The following is a 12,064-nucleotide window of genomic DNA, read 5'->3' as shown; positions in this document are numbered from 1 at the left end:
AACAAACTTCCTCCTCATTCTTTGTGTGTGTGGTTTGTTTTGGGGTTTGTTGTTGTTGTTGTTGTTGTTGTTTTCTTGAGACGGAGTCTCGCTCTGTCACCTAGGTAGGAGTGGAGACAGGGTTTCACTATGTTGACCAGGCTGGTCTTGAACGCCTGGCCTCAAGTGATCCACTTGCCTTGGCCTCCCAAAATGCTGGGACTACAGATGTGAGCCACTGCACCTGACAGTAGTTGAGGGCCACGCTATTGTCTTAGAGTGAAGTGAGGAGAACCTACATTGGTTTGGTAGTCATGGGAATGGCAGGAGGAATGAAATGTGTAAACTCATTGGCGGCAGAATCAAAATGGCTTGGTCTTTGTAGTCCACTATTAAGTGAGGAGGAGGAATTTTTGGCTGACTTAGAAGAAGTAAAAAATGTGAAATACCAATAAAACACAAATCTCATGATTTCAGTCAGGGTAAAGCTTAAGCACTGTGTGATTCTAGTTAGATTATTGAGCAGTTTTGTTCCATGTATTTTATATCCCACATCTTCTAGCTATGACCCTATTTCTTTGTTTCTTGACATAGCCAAACATTTTTTAAACTAACAGCTTTATTGTGATATAGTTTTTGTATGATAAGCCTCACCTTTCAAGTGTACGGTTCAGTGGTTTTTAGTGTATTCAGAGTTACGCAACCATTACCACTCCCTAATTTCAGAACGTTTTCATCTCCCCAAAAAGAAACCGCGTGCCCATTAGCAGTCACTTCCTGTACCCGTCTCCCCCACCGTTGATCCTGGCAACCTCTGATCTAATTTCTATCTGTAGATTTGCCTCTCCTGGACATTTCATATAAATAGAATCATACAAAATGTGGCATTTTGTGACCGGCTTTTCTTTACAGTGATTATAAATCAAATGCCTGAAGAGGCTAAGCTTAGGATAGGGTTTGCTGTATAATTTTGACAACTGAACTTTTTTAAAGTTGAAAATATGACTGTGTCTGTATATGTGGCGTATTATCTTTAGATGACCCTTACTTCAATTATTAAGAATTTTTTCCCCTAGTAATCTTCAACTGTCTCAATATTCAGCAGGAACCCCTTGGAGACAAAGAGCAGTAGGAATTTGGAACACATATTGACAAAATGAATGTAATTTAATTTAGTACAGTAGTAAAGTCGAACACTTTTAGGTGTCGATGCTGCTGAAAGTGTATATTAGGGAAAAGTTTACTGACCTTACTTTTGGCGGAGGTGCTAGAACTACTTCTGTCTTGTGTTTAGATTTCAACAAACCTTTGCATAGGTATTATGTGGTTGTACAGATGTACTTTGTTTTGATCTGAAAATGCAAAAACTTCCTTTCTTCCCACTTTCTGAGACTCTGAAACCTTAAAGGAAGAGTGGGGTACTTTAAAGGAAAGGTGGTGGTGGCTGGGTAATGGGTAACAATGTCTACTGTATACTTCCTTTCCCAAAACAAGTCCCTGTCTACTGTCAGCATTTCCAAAATGTGAAGATCAAGTGTAGTGTTAACTCATTAACTAATCACTAGACTTTGAGTGGTTGTGGAAGCAAAATCTCAGTGAGTGCCTGGATGTTCTAATTCTGTTAAATCAGTAAGTGCACATTCTATACAAAACTCTCTTAGCCCAGTGGCAGATTTAAGGAGTGGGAGACAGATTTCTACATTTCAGAAATGAAATACATAAAGAATAAAAATTTTTAATCCCATGGTTCTTTGCCTGAGTTTAATTTTTTGGAGAGTTTTTCTTTTAGATTTTCTTTCCCTTCCATTAAACTTTTATTTTGAAAGGTCCCAGGGTTTGGGCAAAGCAAGTGGGAAAGACACTGGCTTGGATTCTCCAGGATAAGGGAGTGAAGAGGACTTCTTGCCCTCATTTTATTGTTGAATAATGTCATGATAACAATTATTAAGGTGAATAGTCTACAGTAGAAGTTTTTAGATGCCTTCTCTGCAAAATAATTCGGTTTAATCAACACAAGGATGCCTTTGGTTAGCTGGAATGGAAGATGTGCAGGCTAGAGTGGTCTTGGCAAGTCTTCTGGGGGGAAATACAGCATTTGGAAGGGTGAGAAGCAGAAGGAATCTCAGGCAAGGGAAAGGTATGGGCAGAGCCCCAGAGGACAGAACAGGTTGTGGTGGACTTGGTGTCCACATAGACCTAATTAGTGGTCTTAGCTTTTGTGTTTTCAAAATTACCACAGTTTGTGTTCTAAAACTGTCATTCCCTTGATTGTATTTTAGGCATACTATCTGTGTATTTTGAAATTTAAAGTAACAGTAAAGGAGAAATGAAATTATTTTGTTTGAGTAAGAGTTAAAAGGTTAAAACGTCTTGATATAAATAATTTTCTAATGGGAGATTTGGTACACCCCCAGAAGTTGACTTTGGTTCAGAGAATAGTCTTCAGATCTAGAAAGGACTTGAGGAGTCCCAGAGAGGAGCTACATGGTCTGAACCCTTTGATTCTCACGACAGAATGGATAAAAACAATTCCAACCATGAAGCAATGAGGATGTTCATATTTTGGATAGGGTAAGGTCAGTGCCGTTGTCAGAGGAAAAACTCTTGGCCATCACAAGATGGGAGAGAAAGTTTCAGTTGTAAAGAATACTCAAATGCCATTTAAGGAAACGGGTTCTTCTGCCCTTATTCTTTGGAATATTTAGGGTTAAGTTCTTAGTTTTTGACATCATAAAAATGTCAAAGAATCCTGTTCTAAGAGCCATTTCACACAATTGACTAGAATTTCAGAGCAATTACATGAGAGTAATACCATTAGAATTTTTAAATTACTCACAGCCTATATCCCTAACAAGTATGTTCATGCTTGCATGTTCTCTTCTCATTTTTACTGTGTGCTTGCTTTCTTAGTAATGGCACGTAGAAATTGTTTAAGCAGGAATAATTCTTGAGATAATTTTCTATGTTTTCTTTTTTCTCTTTGAGGTATATATTGGGTAGAAGAGCATTATGTATGGAACTTCTCACGAAACAGGTGATTTTCTTATGATACTCAATTTTCACCCTCAATAGAGTGTTTTGATTATGTAAGCTAGATTTAAGCTAGATTCTCTTAAAGAAATTTTAGCGTGTGTTCTTTTTTTTTCATAGCCCCTACTTTCAAGAATGAAAAAGGTCAACCAGTAAAATGAGATTGTACTTGGTGGTGAATCTATGCTAGGATCGGCATTAAGAGTGACCTTTATTTAAGGTTCTAACTTGCTCATGGTTGGGCACTTAGAACGTCAGTTTGTTGGTTTTTGTGAGATTCTGGAAATGGTCCAATTTTACTTTTTCCCCTTGTCTCCAGACATTTTAACACTGATTTGCTGCTGTTGAGGTACATGCCATTTTGTTAGGCCTTCTCAAATGGGAATCAGGAATGCTGCTGTGTTCTAGAGATGTTTTGTTCTTCCTGTAGGGCTGAAGCAGTGCCTACTCAATAGAACCGGTCATCGTGCAAAGAAATGCCACCTGACTCAAAGGCAAAGCAAGAGTGCAGCTTGGAGCAAAGAAAGTACTTGTATTAAGAATTTTATATAAACCATAAGATATATTTTATATTACTTTGTGCACCTTCTTGTTATCTTAATTCTTTTTGAGAGAATTCATTTCATTTTCATTTGGTTTGCTTTCTTCTTGTTACAAAGATGATCTGTAGAAAATATAGAAGTAGACTGGGCACGGTGGCTCAAGCCTGTAATCCCAGCACTTTGGGAGGCTGAGATGGGCAGACCACAAAGTCAGAAGCACAAAAGCTTTGTGTTTCTACAGATATTAGACTTGTTCCTTGTTTAACAAAAAAAAATTTGTAACAATAACATAAGAGAATAAAAGAAATGTTTTTCCAAAAAAGAGAAATCATTGTGGTTATCTTATCTTATTAGAATGTTGGATAATATAGTCTGCTTCATTAACCATCAAGCACGCTATAGATTTTCCATTTTTATAGGCTCTGTAACTCAGTTAAGGTAATACTGGTAATTTTTGTACTGTATTTGAAGGTGAAAAATACAGACCAAAATCAAAGACCTTGCATAGAAGCTGGATAATGAAGACAGCTCTGGAGGAATACATACACACACACGGACACACACATATATAAAGTATACACACTTTTTTTTTTTAAGTTTTAAAGCTTTTAAAACAAAAACCGGCCCCTTCCCTCTCCCAGATTGGGCGGCCCCTTCCCTCTCTCAGAGTGGGTGGGGACAGTGGTTGCATGGGCAGCTTTCCTTGTGAGCCACAGGCCCCTCTGGACACATTGCTGCCTGCTGATTGGCCACGCCCCAATTCCCTTTCATCTTCTCATGGACCAATGGGCTTGGAGCATTAAGGCCACGCCCCTTTTCTGCATTCTACTGGAGTCCTGGTTACGCCTCCTCTGGTTCAGTCGCTCAGCTGCCTGGTAGGTGACTGGAGGCGTTGATCAGTGCTCGCTGGGATTTTGCTGACGTGGCCCCAATCCCGCTTCCCTTCCCACCCTGCGATGGCAGAAGAAACTCGACAGAGTAAACTGGCCTTAGCCAAGAGAAAGGTAAAAATGCACCAGGTCATGGCCCCCCAACCCAGCCACAGATCCCCTCTGATGACAAGACCACTACCAGAGTCCATATCACTCCTGAGGCACACCAAACTGGGCCCCCCAACCCCGGCACCTCTGGGCTGCCCCCACCAAAGTCTTGTCAATCAGCCCTGCCCCTTCAGCAAGAAGCCCAGTCCCTGCCCTCACCAATCACCCCAGGGTGACTTTGGGTGTGTGACTACTGGGGCTTCCCACTCCATTACTGGGCTCTCACCTTCTGCCTACCCAAACTTGACCTCCCTGGGTTCTTCGGGCTCACGTTTCCAAGCACCTGGGTCCCCCAGCCCTAGGCCCCACCCTCGCCAGTTGTCCCTGGGTGACTTTGGGCTGGTGATTCCTGGGGCTCCCTACTGCAGACTCGGTCCTCCCCTCCTGCTGCCTCAAGGTCAAACTCCCTGGGCTCTTTGTGCTGGTGTCTGCAAGGAACTAGGTCCCAACCCTGTGTTTCCCTCCCCCATAGTGGAGTGGGACTCGGACATTGCGCTGATGTGCCCCCACCCCCAACCAGGAGGAGTGGAATGTAGTGATGTCACAATCCGCCTACTAACTGTCATTACTGGAAGACCGGCCTTTGATCTTATGACCCAGTCCCCTAAGTGTTGTCACCCCATTTCTTGTTCCTCTGGTCACAGCACAAATTTGCAGCTGGAAGGGGAATGGAGACTATGGGATCTAGGAGCAAGCACTTTCAGGCTGCCTCACTCCCTTAACATAGACATTGACAGGGGGAAAAACCTACACTTCCCCCGTGAGCTCAAAACGTTGACAGTATCTCTAGGTGGCAATGGGAGAATGGGTTTGGTTTGGTTTTCTCCCAGGCTTCTACTTTGCAGAGAGATTTTAACATTTTTTTTCTGAGTTCTCCACCTCATATTCTAATTCTCCATGGTTCTGGGACCAGACTGCCCTTCAGTCAGTGGTCTCTGAAGTGAGATTTGCTCATCTTCTGTGGAATAGATCTTGGGGAACTGAACTTGACAGCTTGAATCTTCCTCATATTATCTTGACCTGGGGATCTTTGAGTGCCACGGGATAAATGTGAGACATCTTTCTGAAGCATCAGGTTCCCTTGATTCTCTTGAGATCAGGAGAAAAAACATTAATGTACTTAGGGATGACAGTCACATAGGCTTCTGAGAGTATACCAGACTTCTCTCTGAAATGAGGCTTGGGTTGTCCTCTTTCTGATGAATTCCCAGATTTAACAGAAAGGCTGCCTTCTGCCATGAGGACACATTGATATAAAAGTTTGAGAGGTACTGGTGCACTTCTTGATACTAACAGATGTGTGAGGATGTATGACTCTAAACCATGCAGTGCCTGCCTACCTAATGTTTACTTTTCTACCTCTACCTCTGGTTTTGGTCCCTGGCAGCTGCTGATTCTTGGCAAAACCCTAGAGCTTGGAGTCAGAAGACTGAGTTTCGAAGTTCCAGTATCACCTTTTTCTTTCTTTTTTTTTTTTTTCCTAGCCATTATATCAATCCCTCTCAGTCACTAAATGATGGTGACAACACCTTGTACAGTTGTTGGTGTCATTAAATCAGATGGTGTATAAGAGCATTTTGTTAAAACTATAAGGGAGGATGTGGCTGTAGGGGCCAATAGTTCTCATGAGGATTACTGCTCTTCTTTCCCACAGTTAAAAGAATATTGGCAGAGAAACAGCCCTGGTGGTCCAGCAGAAGCGAAGAAGAACGGGAAAACAAATGGCAGTGTCCCTAAGACAGCCACTTCTGGTGGTTCCCACTCACCTGGGGATGTGAGTCTTGGCTGACCAGGCTCCTGGGGACAGGGGTCCCAAGGGGCAGTAGAGGGTAATTGTTAAGATTGTGAATGGACTGTTGGGTACTGGTTCAGAATTCTGGGTTTGAATCCTGCCTCTCCATCTGCTAGGGATATGATTTAGGGCAAGTTGCTTGAGCTCTTTGGGTCTCTCTTTGCACATCTGTGTAATAGAGGTGGTATTATTGTTTGACTTCCATTTGTGAATTTTAAATGAGATTTGTTATTTTTTTATGTTTTTTTTTTGTTTGTTTGTTTGTTTTGGTTTTGTTTTTTTTTTGAGACTGAGTCTGGCTCTGTCGCCCAGGCTGGAGTGCAGTGGCCGGATCTCAGCTCACTGCAAGCTCCGCCTCCCGGGTTTACGCCATTCTCCTGCCTCAGCCTCCGGAGTAGCTGGGACCACAGGCGCCCGCCACCTCGACCGGCTAGTTTTTTGTATTTTTTAGTAGAGACGGGGTTTCACCGTGTTAGCCAGGCTGGTCTCGATCTCCTGACCTTGTGATCGGCCCGTCTCAGCCTCCCAAAGTGCTGGGATTACAGGCTTGAGCCACCGTGCCCGGCTTATTGTTTTATGTTAATCCCTAGTACATGGCCTACTGTAAACACCCAGGACACCAGGATATGGTCATTGCTGTTTGATTTTCCTCATCCCCAGTCTCAAGGGGAAGCCAGGACAATGAGAACAGCCATTTGCCATCAGGAGTCACAGAAAGGGCCCCAGGGTGGGATGATGGGGAGATAAGAACCATGAGAGACGTTGGCACAAAGGAGTTATGGGACGAAGGGTCCAAGATAGGCAGAAAAGAAAATGTTGCCCATTGATGGGGAAAAAAGGAAGTGAGAGGGCTTAGACACTGAGAGGGACAGAACATCTCCATGTGCACTCTCACCTCTTGTAGTCAGCAACAGGTATCGACGGAGAGGGCCCTACGTCATCTGCACCCCTCAAGGATCTGGAGGTAAGAGGCTCTGGGTGGAGGGGCAGTGACCCTGCAGGCCAATCCTCCAACCTCCTCCCACAGCAGGGACTGGGTGCCCCTCTGCCAGCTGAGACAGCCCACACACACCCCAGCCCTAATGATTGTTCTCTCTACCTCTCCCCCGACTCTTCCTCCACCTCCTCCTCTCTGCATGTGCCTCAGAGCCCGTCCCAAGAACTAGCAGTAGTCCTGGACTCGAGGTCTGTCAAAATCAGTCAACTGAAGAACACCATCAAATCTTTGGTAAGAGTCCAGTGGGGTCCCCTGATTCCAGGCTGAAAATCCTGGGCTCCAGTTTCCCCTTGGGACCCTGAAGAAAGGGACTGGGGGCCCCTGGTGCCAAGGGCAAATAGGGAGCTGGGGCACCCAGACCTCACCTGGAGGGACCCCAGAGCACGCAGCATGGCTGTTGTTTTGCTGCCCTCTTTGCCAACTCTCTCCTCTCCACACACCCCTGCTCAAGTCCTTGCTACACACGCCCTGGGGTTGTTGCCTCTTGGGGGAGTGTAAGCCTGACTGGTTGTCAGGGGCCCTGTATTTCTGCCGTGACTCAGTCCCTAATTTGCTCTTTGATTCTGGACAAGCCGCCTCTCCTTTCTGGACTCGGGTTTCCAGAGGAGGTAGTGAGTATCTAAGGTTTCTGTTAGCTCTGAGAGTCCGAGATTTAAAGGCTGCCTAGAATGGAAACCTCAGGGCCAAGGGCTGCTGTCTGTCCTTTTCCATCCTATATCTGCTGTGAAGAGCCGTACCTGGCCCGTACGTGCTCAGTAAATGTTTATGGAATGAACACACTTTTCTAAATCACAAGCAGGCGGGGGGGGGGCCTTTCTCCAACTCCATCTCTAGAGGATTGTGTTCCTGTCCTCTCAAGAGATTCCACATTCAGACTTTGAGTTCTGTGGCTATGGGTGAAAACCAACAAAGACCCAAATCCTCTGTCCTTGGGAGCTTGAGGAGAGTTGACCAGTTCGTGTTCCCATTGGGTCTGAGAACTTTGCCTTTAAAATCCATTCCTGGCCCCACCTACCGCTTCCTGGTCTGGAGAATAGAGTTGAGGGGGCCACCCTCCATCACCTTAATTTGACTCTCCCCACAGAAACAACAGAAGAAACAAGTGGAACATCAGCTGGAAGAAGTAATGTGATTTCTTTTTTTCCTCGCGACATGACGGCTGGGTTTGGGGGGCACTCAGATGTAGAGGCCCCGGTCTCATCTCACCCACTCCCAGCCTGGGGAAGAACGCTCATCCCTCAGATTCCACCCCATCCCCACAGGGTCCCTGATAACCTGGTCTCATGGGTGGGCCTGTCCTGGGGCAGTGGTGGCTTTCTGGGGGCATGTCTCTTGCTGTGCCATCTCTGCCTCCCCCTGGTAAGAGCTCTGTCTTCCTCTTCCTATAGGAAAAGAAGGCAAACAATGAGAAACAGAAAGCCAAAAGGGAGCTAGAGGTGAGTGGAGGGTGTGAAGTTTTCTCCTGTCCTCCGGGGAATGTTTCTTTCCTTCTCTTTCAGCACTTGCTTGGCTTTTCTCCCAAAGGTTCAAATCCAGACATTGAACGTACAAAAAGGGAAACTAAGTACGGACCTGTATCGCACGAAACGCTCGCTCAGATACTTTGAAGGTGGGAATCTGGGCGCCCTGTCATCCTTCAGCCTGGCACTTTGACAGGTCTTTAGGGGAGTCCTTTGGGACCCATCTCACATCTGTCATTACAGAAGAGTCCAAGGATCTGGCTGGCCGCTTGCAACATTCATTGCAGCGTAAAGGGGAGTTACAGCGGGCTCTGTCTGCTGTCACCGCCACACAGAAGAAGGCGGACAGAGTGAGTCTGACCACCTGCCCCGTCCCTGGGAGCCTGGCTTCGCAGATGGAGGAGTGAGCCTAAAGGTCCCTTCTGCAGGATGGAGTGTCCTGCCCAGAAGGCGGCATGGCCATTCCTCACTGCTTTTGTGTCTGGTTGTTAGAGGCAGCCTGGGGCTGAGTCAGCTGCTGTGGGTGAGTTGGGGGGTGCGGTGGGGAGCGAGTACTGGACACTGAACTTGGAGGCCAAGTGCCTGCCCTGCCCTTACCTGGCTGTGGTCTTGGCCAAGTCCTAGGTGCGGTTGGGTACTTGTACTGTGAAGGTACAGAAGAGTACCTTCAGTATGTTACCATTTCTGTAGAGAGAGAAAACCTGTGTGTGTGTGTGTGTGTGTGTGTGTGTGTGTGTGTGTGTGTGTGTACATACTATGATAATATACAGAAAACATGTCTGCAAGGTTCATAAAAAACTCAGGAGAGAGCCACGGTGGCTGGGAGATACTTCCCTTCTGTTCCTTCTGAGTTTTGAACTATGCGAATGTATCATCCTTTCAAACAGTGAACAAAAGATTCATTTTCCCCTTCCTATCTGTACCCCCATCCCCAGCAAGAAAAATGGGCTTAGAGAATTGGATAGACCTGGGTGTTCAAATCCCAGCTCTGCCTAAGTGATGTTAGGCAAGCGCTTAACCTCAAATACTTCACGATTTTTCATCTACACAATAGAGGGAATCATAGAACTGTCTCCTATATTGGTTGTGAGGATTAAATGGGATTGGTACCTGGTGAAACACTCCATAAAGGTTCAGACAGTGGTAGTCATAACAGTAATAACAAGAGCAATATTATCTGATCTCTCTGGGCCTCTGTTAGCCAGCTGTAAATTCGATCTCTTTCCCTGTCCCTTCCAACTTTACTGAGTTCTTTTAAAAACCAGACCACAGACTTGGAAATGCCTCGATCTTTACTGACTGAGTTGTATATTCAGCCTAGCCCTAGCCTGTTTAAGGGGTACTGTATGAAATGGCCCAGGTTCCCCAGATAGAAACTTCTCACTCTTCACCGTCCAGTCCTCGAGCCGCAGTAAAGCACGTATGGAGTGGAAGTTAGAGCAGTCCTTACGGGAGCAGGCACTGCTGAAAGCTCAGCTGACACAGGTGAGGTTTTACAGAGGGAGGGAGGGAAGGAAGATGACCCCAGGTGGCCAGGAGCAGGTGAGGACCAGTGACAGCCCTTCCTAACTTCTGTGCCCATTCTTGCAGATGAAGGATTCACTTAAACAAGCCCATCAAGAGAGAGACGAATATGTTCAACATCTAAAAGGAGAGAGGGCCCGGTGGCAGCAGAGGATGAGAAAAATGTCCCAGGAGGTGAGATCTGACCCTTCAGCCCCGCCACCTTAGATAGGTCACTGGATGTTTCTGGGCATCTGTAACATGGGAATATACAGCCAGAGGTGGTCATGGGTCGGGGCTTTGTGGAGGTGGGGGCAGAGAGGGAGATGGCAGAAACCAGCCACCAGCCCCTCTCTCCAGGGCCCTTTATCCCTGTGCTTTGGGCAGGTTTGCACACTAAAGAAGGAGAAGCAGCATCACATGCGTCTGGTAGAGAAGCTGGAGAGGAGTTTATCGAAACTGAAACACCAGATGGGTAAGATGGGGCTGGTGTGACCTGGGAGCAGGCCTGGCATCGGAGGGGGCTCTGGGGGTGGCTTAGAATGCCCCAGGGAGGTGGGTGGATGGAAGGGCTTTGAGGCAGAAGGAAAGAGGTCTGTGCCAGGAAACAACAAGTCTTGTTATCTCCATAAGCCTGAGTGTCCCCATCAGCAAAGGGGGCCCGTTGTCAGTCACCCACAGTGCTCTCCATCTGAAAGTGGTTTGGAAGATTGGCTACCATCGGGTGCGAGGAATCATTAGCAGTGAGGCCAAGTTTGGGGAGCCTGAGAGGAGCTGTGCTCCAAGAGGAGGGTTTTTTTTTTGTTGTTGTTTGTTTTGTTTTGTTTTTGTTTTTGAGAATCCAGAGGCCCTTATTGTCTGCTTCCTTTCTCAGCTGAACCCCAGCCCCCGGAGCCCCCAGCAGTGCCCGCTGAGGAGGAGCTGCAGCACCTGAGGAAGGAACTAGAGAGGGTGTCAGCAGAGCTCCAGGCCCACGTGGAAAACCATCAACACGTAAGTCTCCTGAACCAGCCACAAAACGAGAGGCTTGGGAGGCAGGAGGAGAGGCTTCAGCAGCTGGCCGAGCCACAGAGCGGCGTCGAGGAGCTGCTGCTTTGCCCCAACTGGGGAGCCTGCCCTCCTCCCTAGCCCTCCAGGCCTTTGTTTCCCCACCTGTAAAATGGGGCAACGTAGCCCTCACGTGAAATGTTACTTTTAAAGGCAGCTGTGAGCCAGGGCCCTGCTCTGGTGGCTGTGGGAGAGAGGGGATGATTTTTCTAACCTGCCTCCACCCTTCCCCGTGCCGTGGGAGGCAGACACCAAGTTCTGGGGTCTCCAGTTTCAGTGGGTGGCTGCTGATTGCTTCTCTCTGTCCAGAACAATGAGAACAAGAGCGCACTGCAGTTGGAGCAGCAAATGGAGGAGCTACAGGAGAAGCTGGACGAGGTGAAGTAGATGTAACCCCCACCCCATCCAAGAAGGGCTGGGAAGTAGGCACCAGCCTCTGGGGAGGGGAGGTGCCAGGCCAGAGGCAGCTGCAGCCTGGGGGCAGGTTACCCCAGCACCCTCCAGGGCAGTCTTGTGACCGTTTCTTCCTTCCTGCCTTCTGACTTTTACAGGTGGGTAGCCCTGGGCTCCTCCCAGGTCTGGACATCATCATCCCAGCTAGAGGCATAGAGCCCCCCATCATAGGGGAACAGACAGTGGGATAAGAGGCTCCTTATGCCAGGCACAGTGGCTCA

General features: G+C 46.9%; 1 protein-coding gene across 1 annotated transcript in view; it reads left to right on the top strand.

The window, feature by feature from the left end:
• Nucleotides 1–12,064, top strand: part of LOC720095 (golgin subfamily A member 8F-like) — a 32,296-nt gene that overhangs the window by 16,476 nt on the left and 3,756 nt on the right. The window contains exons 3-15 of the mRNA XM_077939059.1: nucleotides 2,965–3,013; nucleotides 6,246–6,365; nucleotides 7,288–7,347; nucleotides 7,531–7,611; nucleotides 8,465–8,503; nucleotides 8,769–8,816; nucleotides 8,905–8,989; nucleotides 9,084–9,190; nucleotides 10,239–10,325; nucleotides 10,431–10,538; nucleotides 10,731–10,818; nucleotides 11,218–11,336; nucleotides 11,700–11,768. Coding sequence (XP_077795185.1) covers nucleotides 2,993–3,013; nucleotides 6,246–6,365; nucleotides 7,288–7,347; nucleotides 7,531–7,611; nucleotides 8,465–8,503; nucleotides 8,769–8,816; nucleotides 8,905–8,989; nucleotides 9,084–9,190; nucleotides 10,239–10,325; nucleotides 10,431–10,538; nucleotides 10,731–10,818; nucleotides 11,218–11,336; nucleotides 11,700–11,768 — 1,032 coding nt within the window. The 5' untranslated portion in view covers nucleotides 2,965–2,992. The remainder of the gene's footprint in view (nucleotides 1–2,964; nucleotides 3,014–6,245; nucleotides 6,366–7,287; nucleotides 7,348–7,530; nucleotides 7,612–8,464; nucleotides 8,504–8,768; nucleotides 8,817–8,904; nucleotides 8,990–9,083; nucleotides 9,191–10,238; nucleotides 10,326–10,430; nucleotides 10,539–10,730; nucleotides 10,819–11,217; nucleotides 11,337–11,699; nucleotides 11,769–12,064) is intronic.

This window comes from Macaca mulatta, chromosome 7 (assembly GCF_049350105.2).
Source record: "Macaca mulatta isolate MMU2019108-1 chromosome 7, T2T-MMU8v2.0, whole genome shotgun sequence".
Classification (NCBI taxonomy): Eukaryota; Metazoa; Chordata; class Mammalia; order Primates; family Cercopithecidae; genus Macaca; species Macaca mulatta.
Note: the sequence above shows the minus strand (reverse complement) of the source record. Positions and strands in the feature narration are given on the sequence as shown.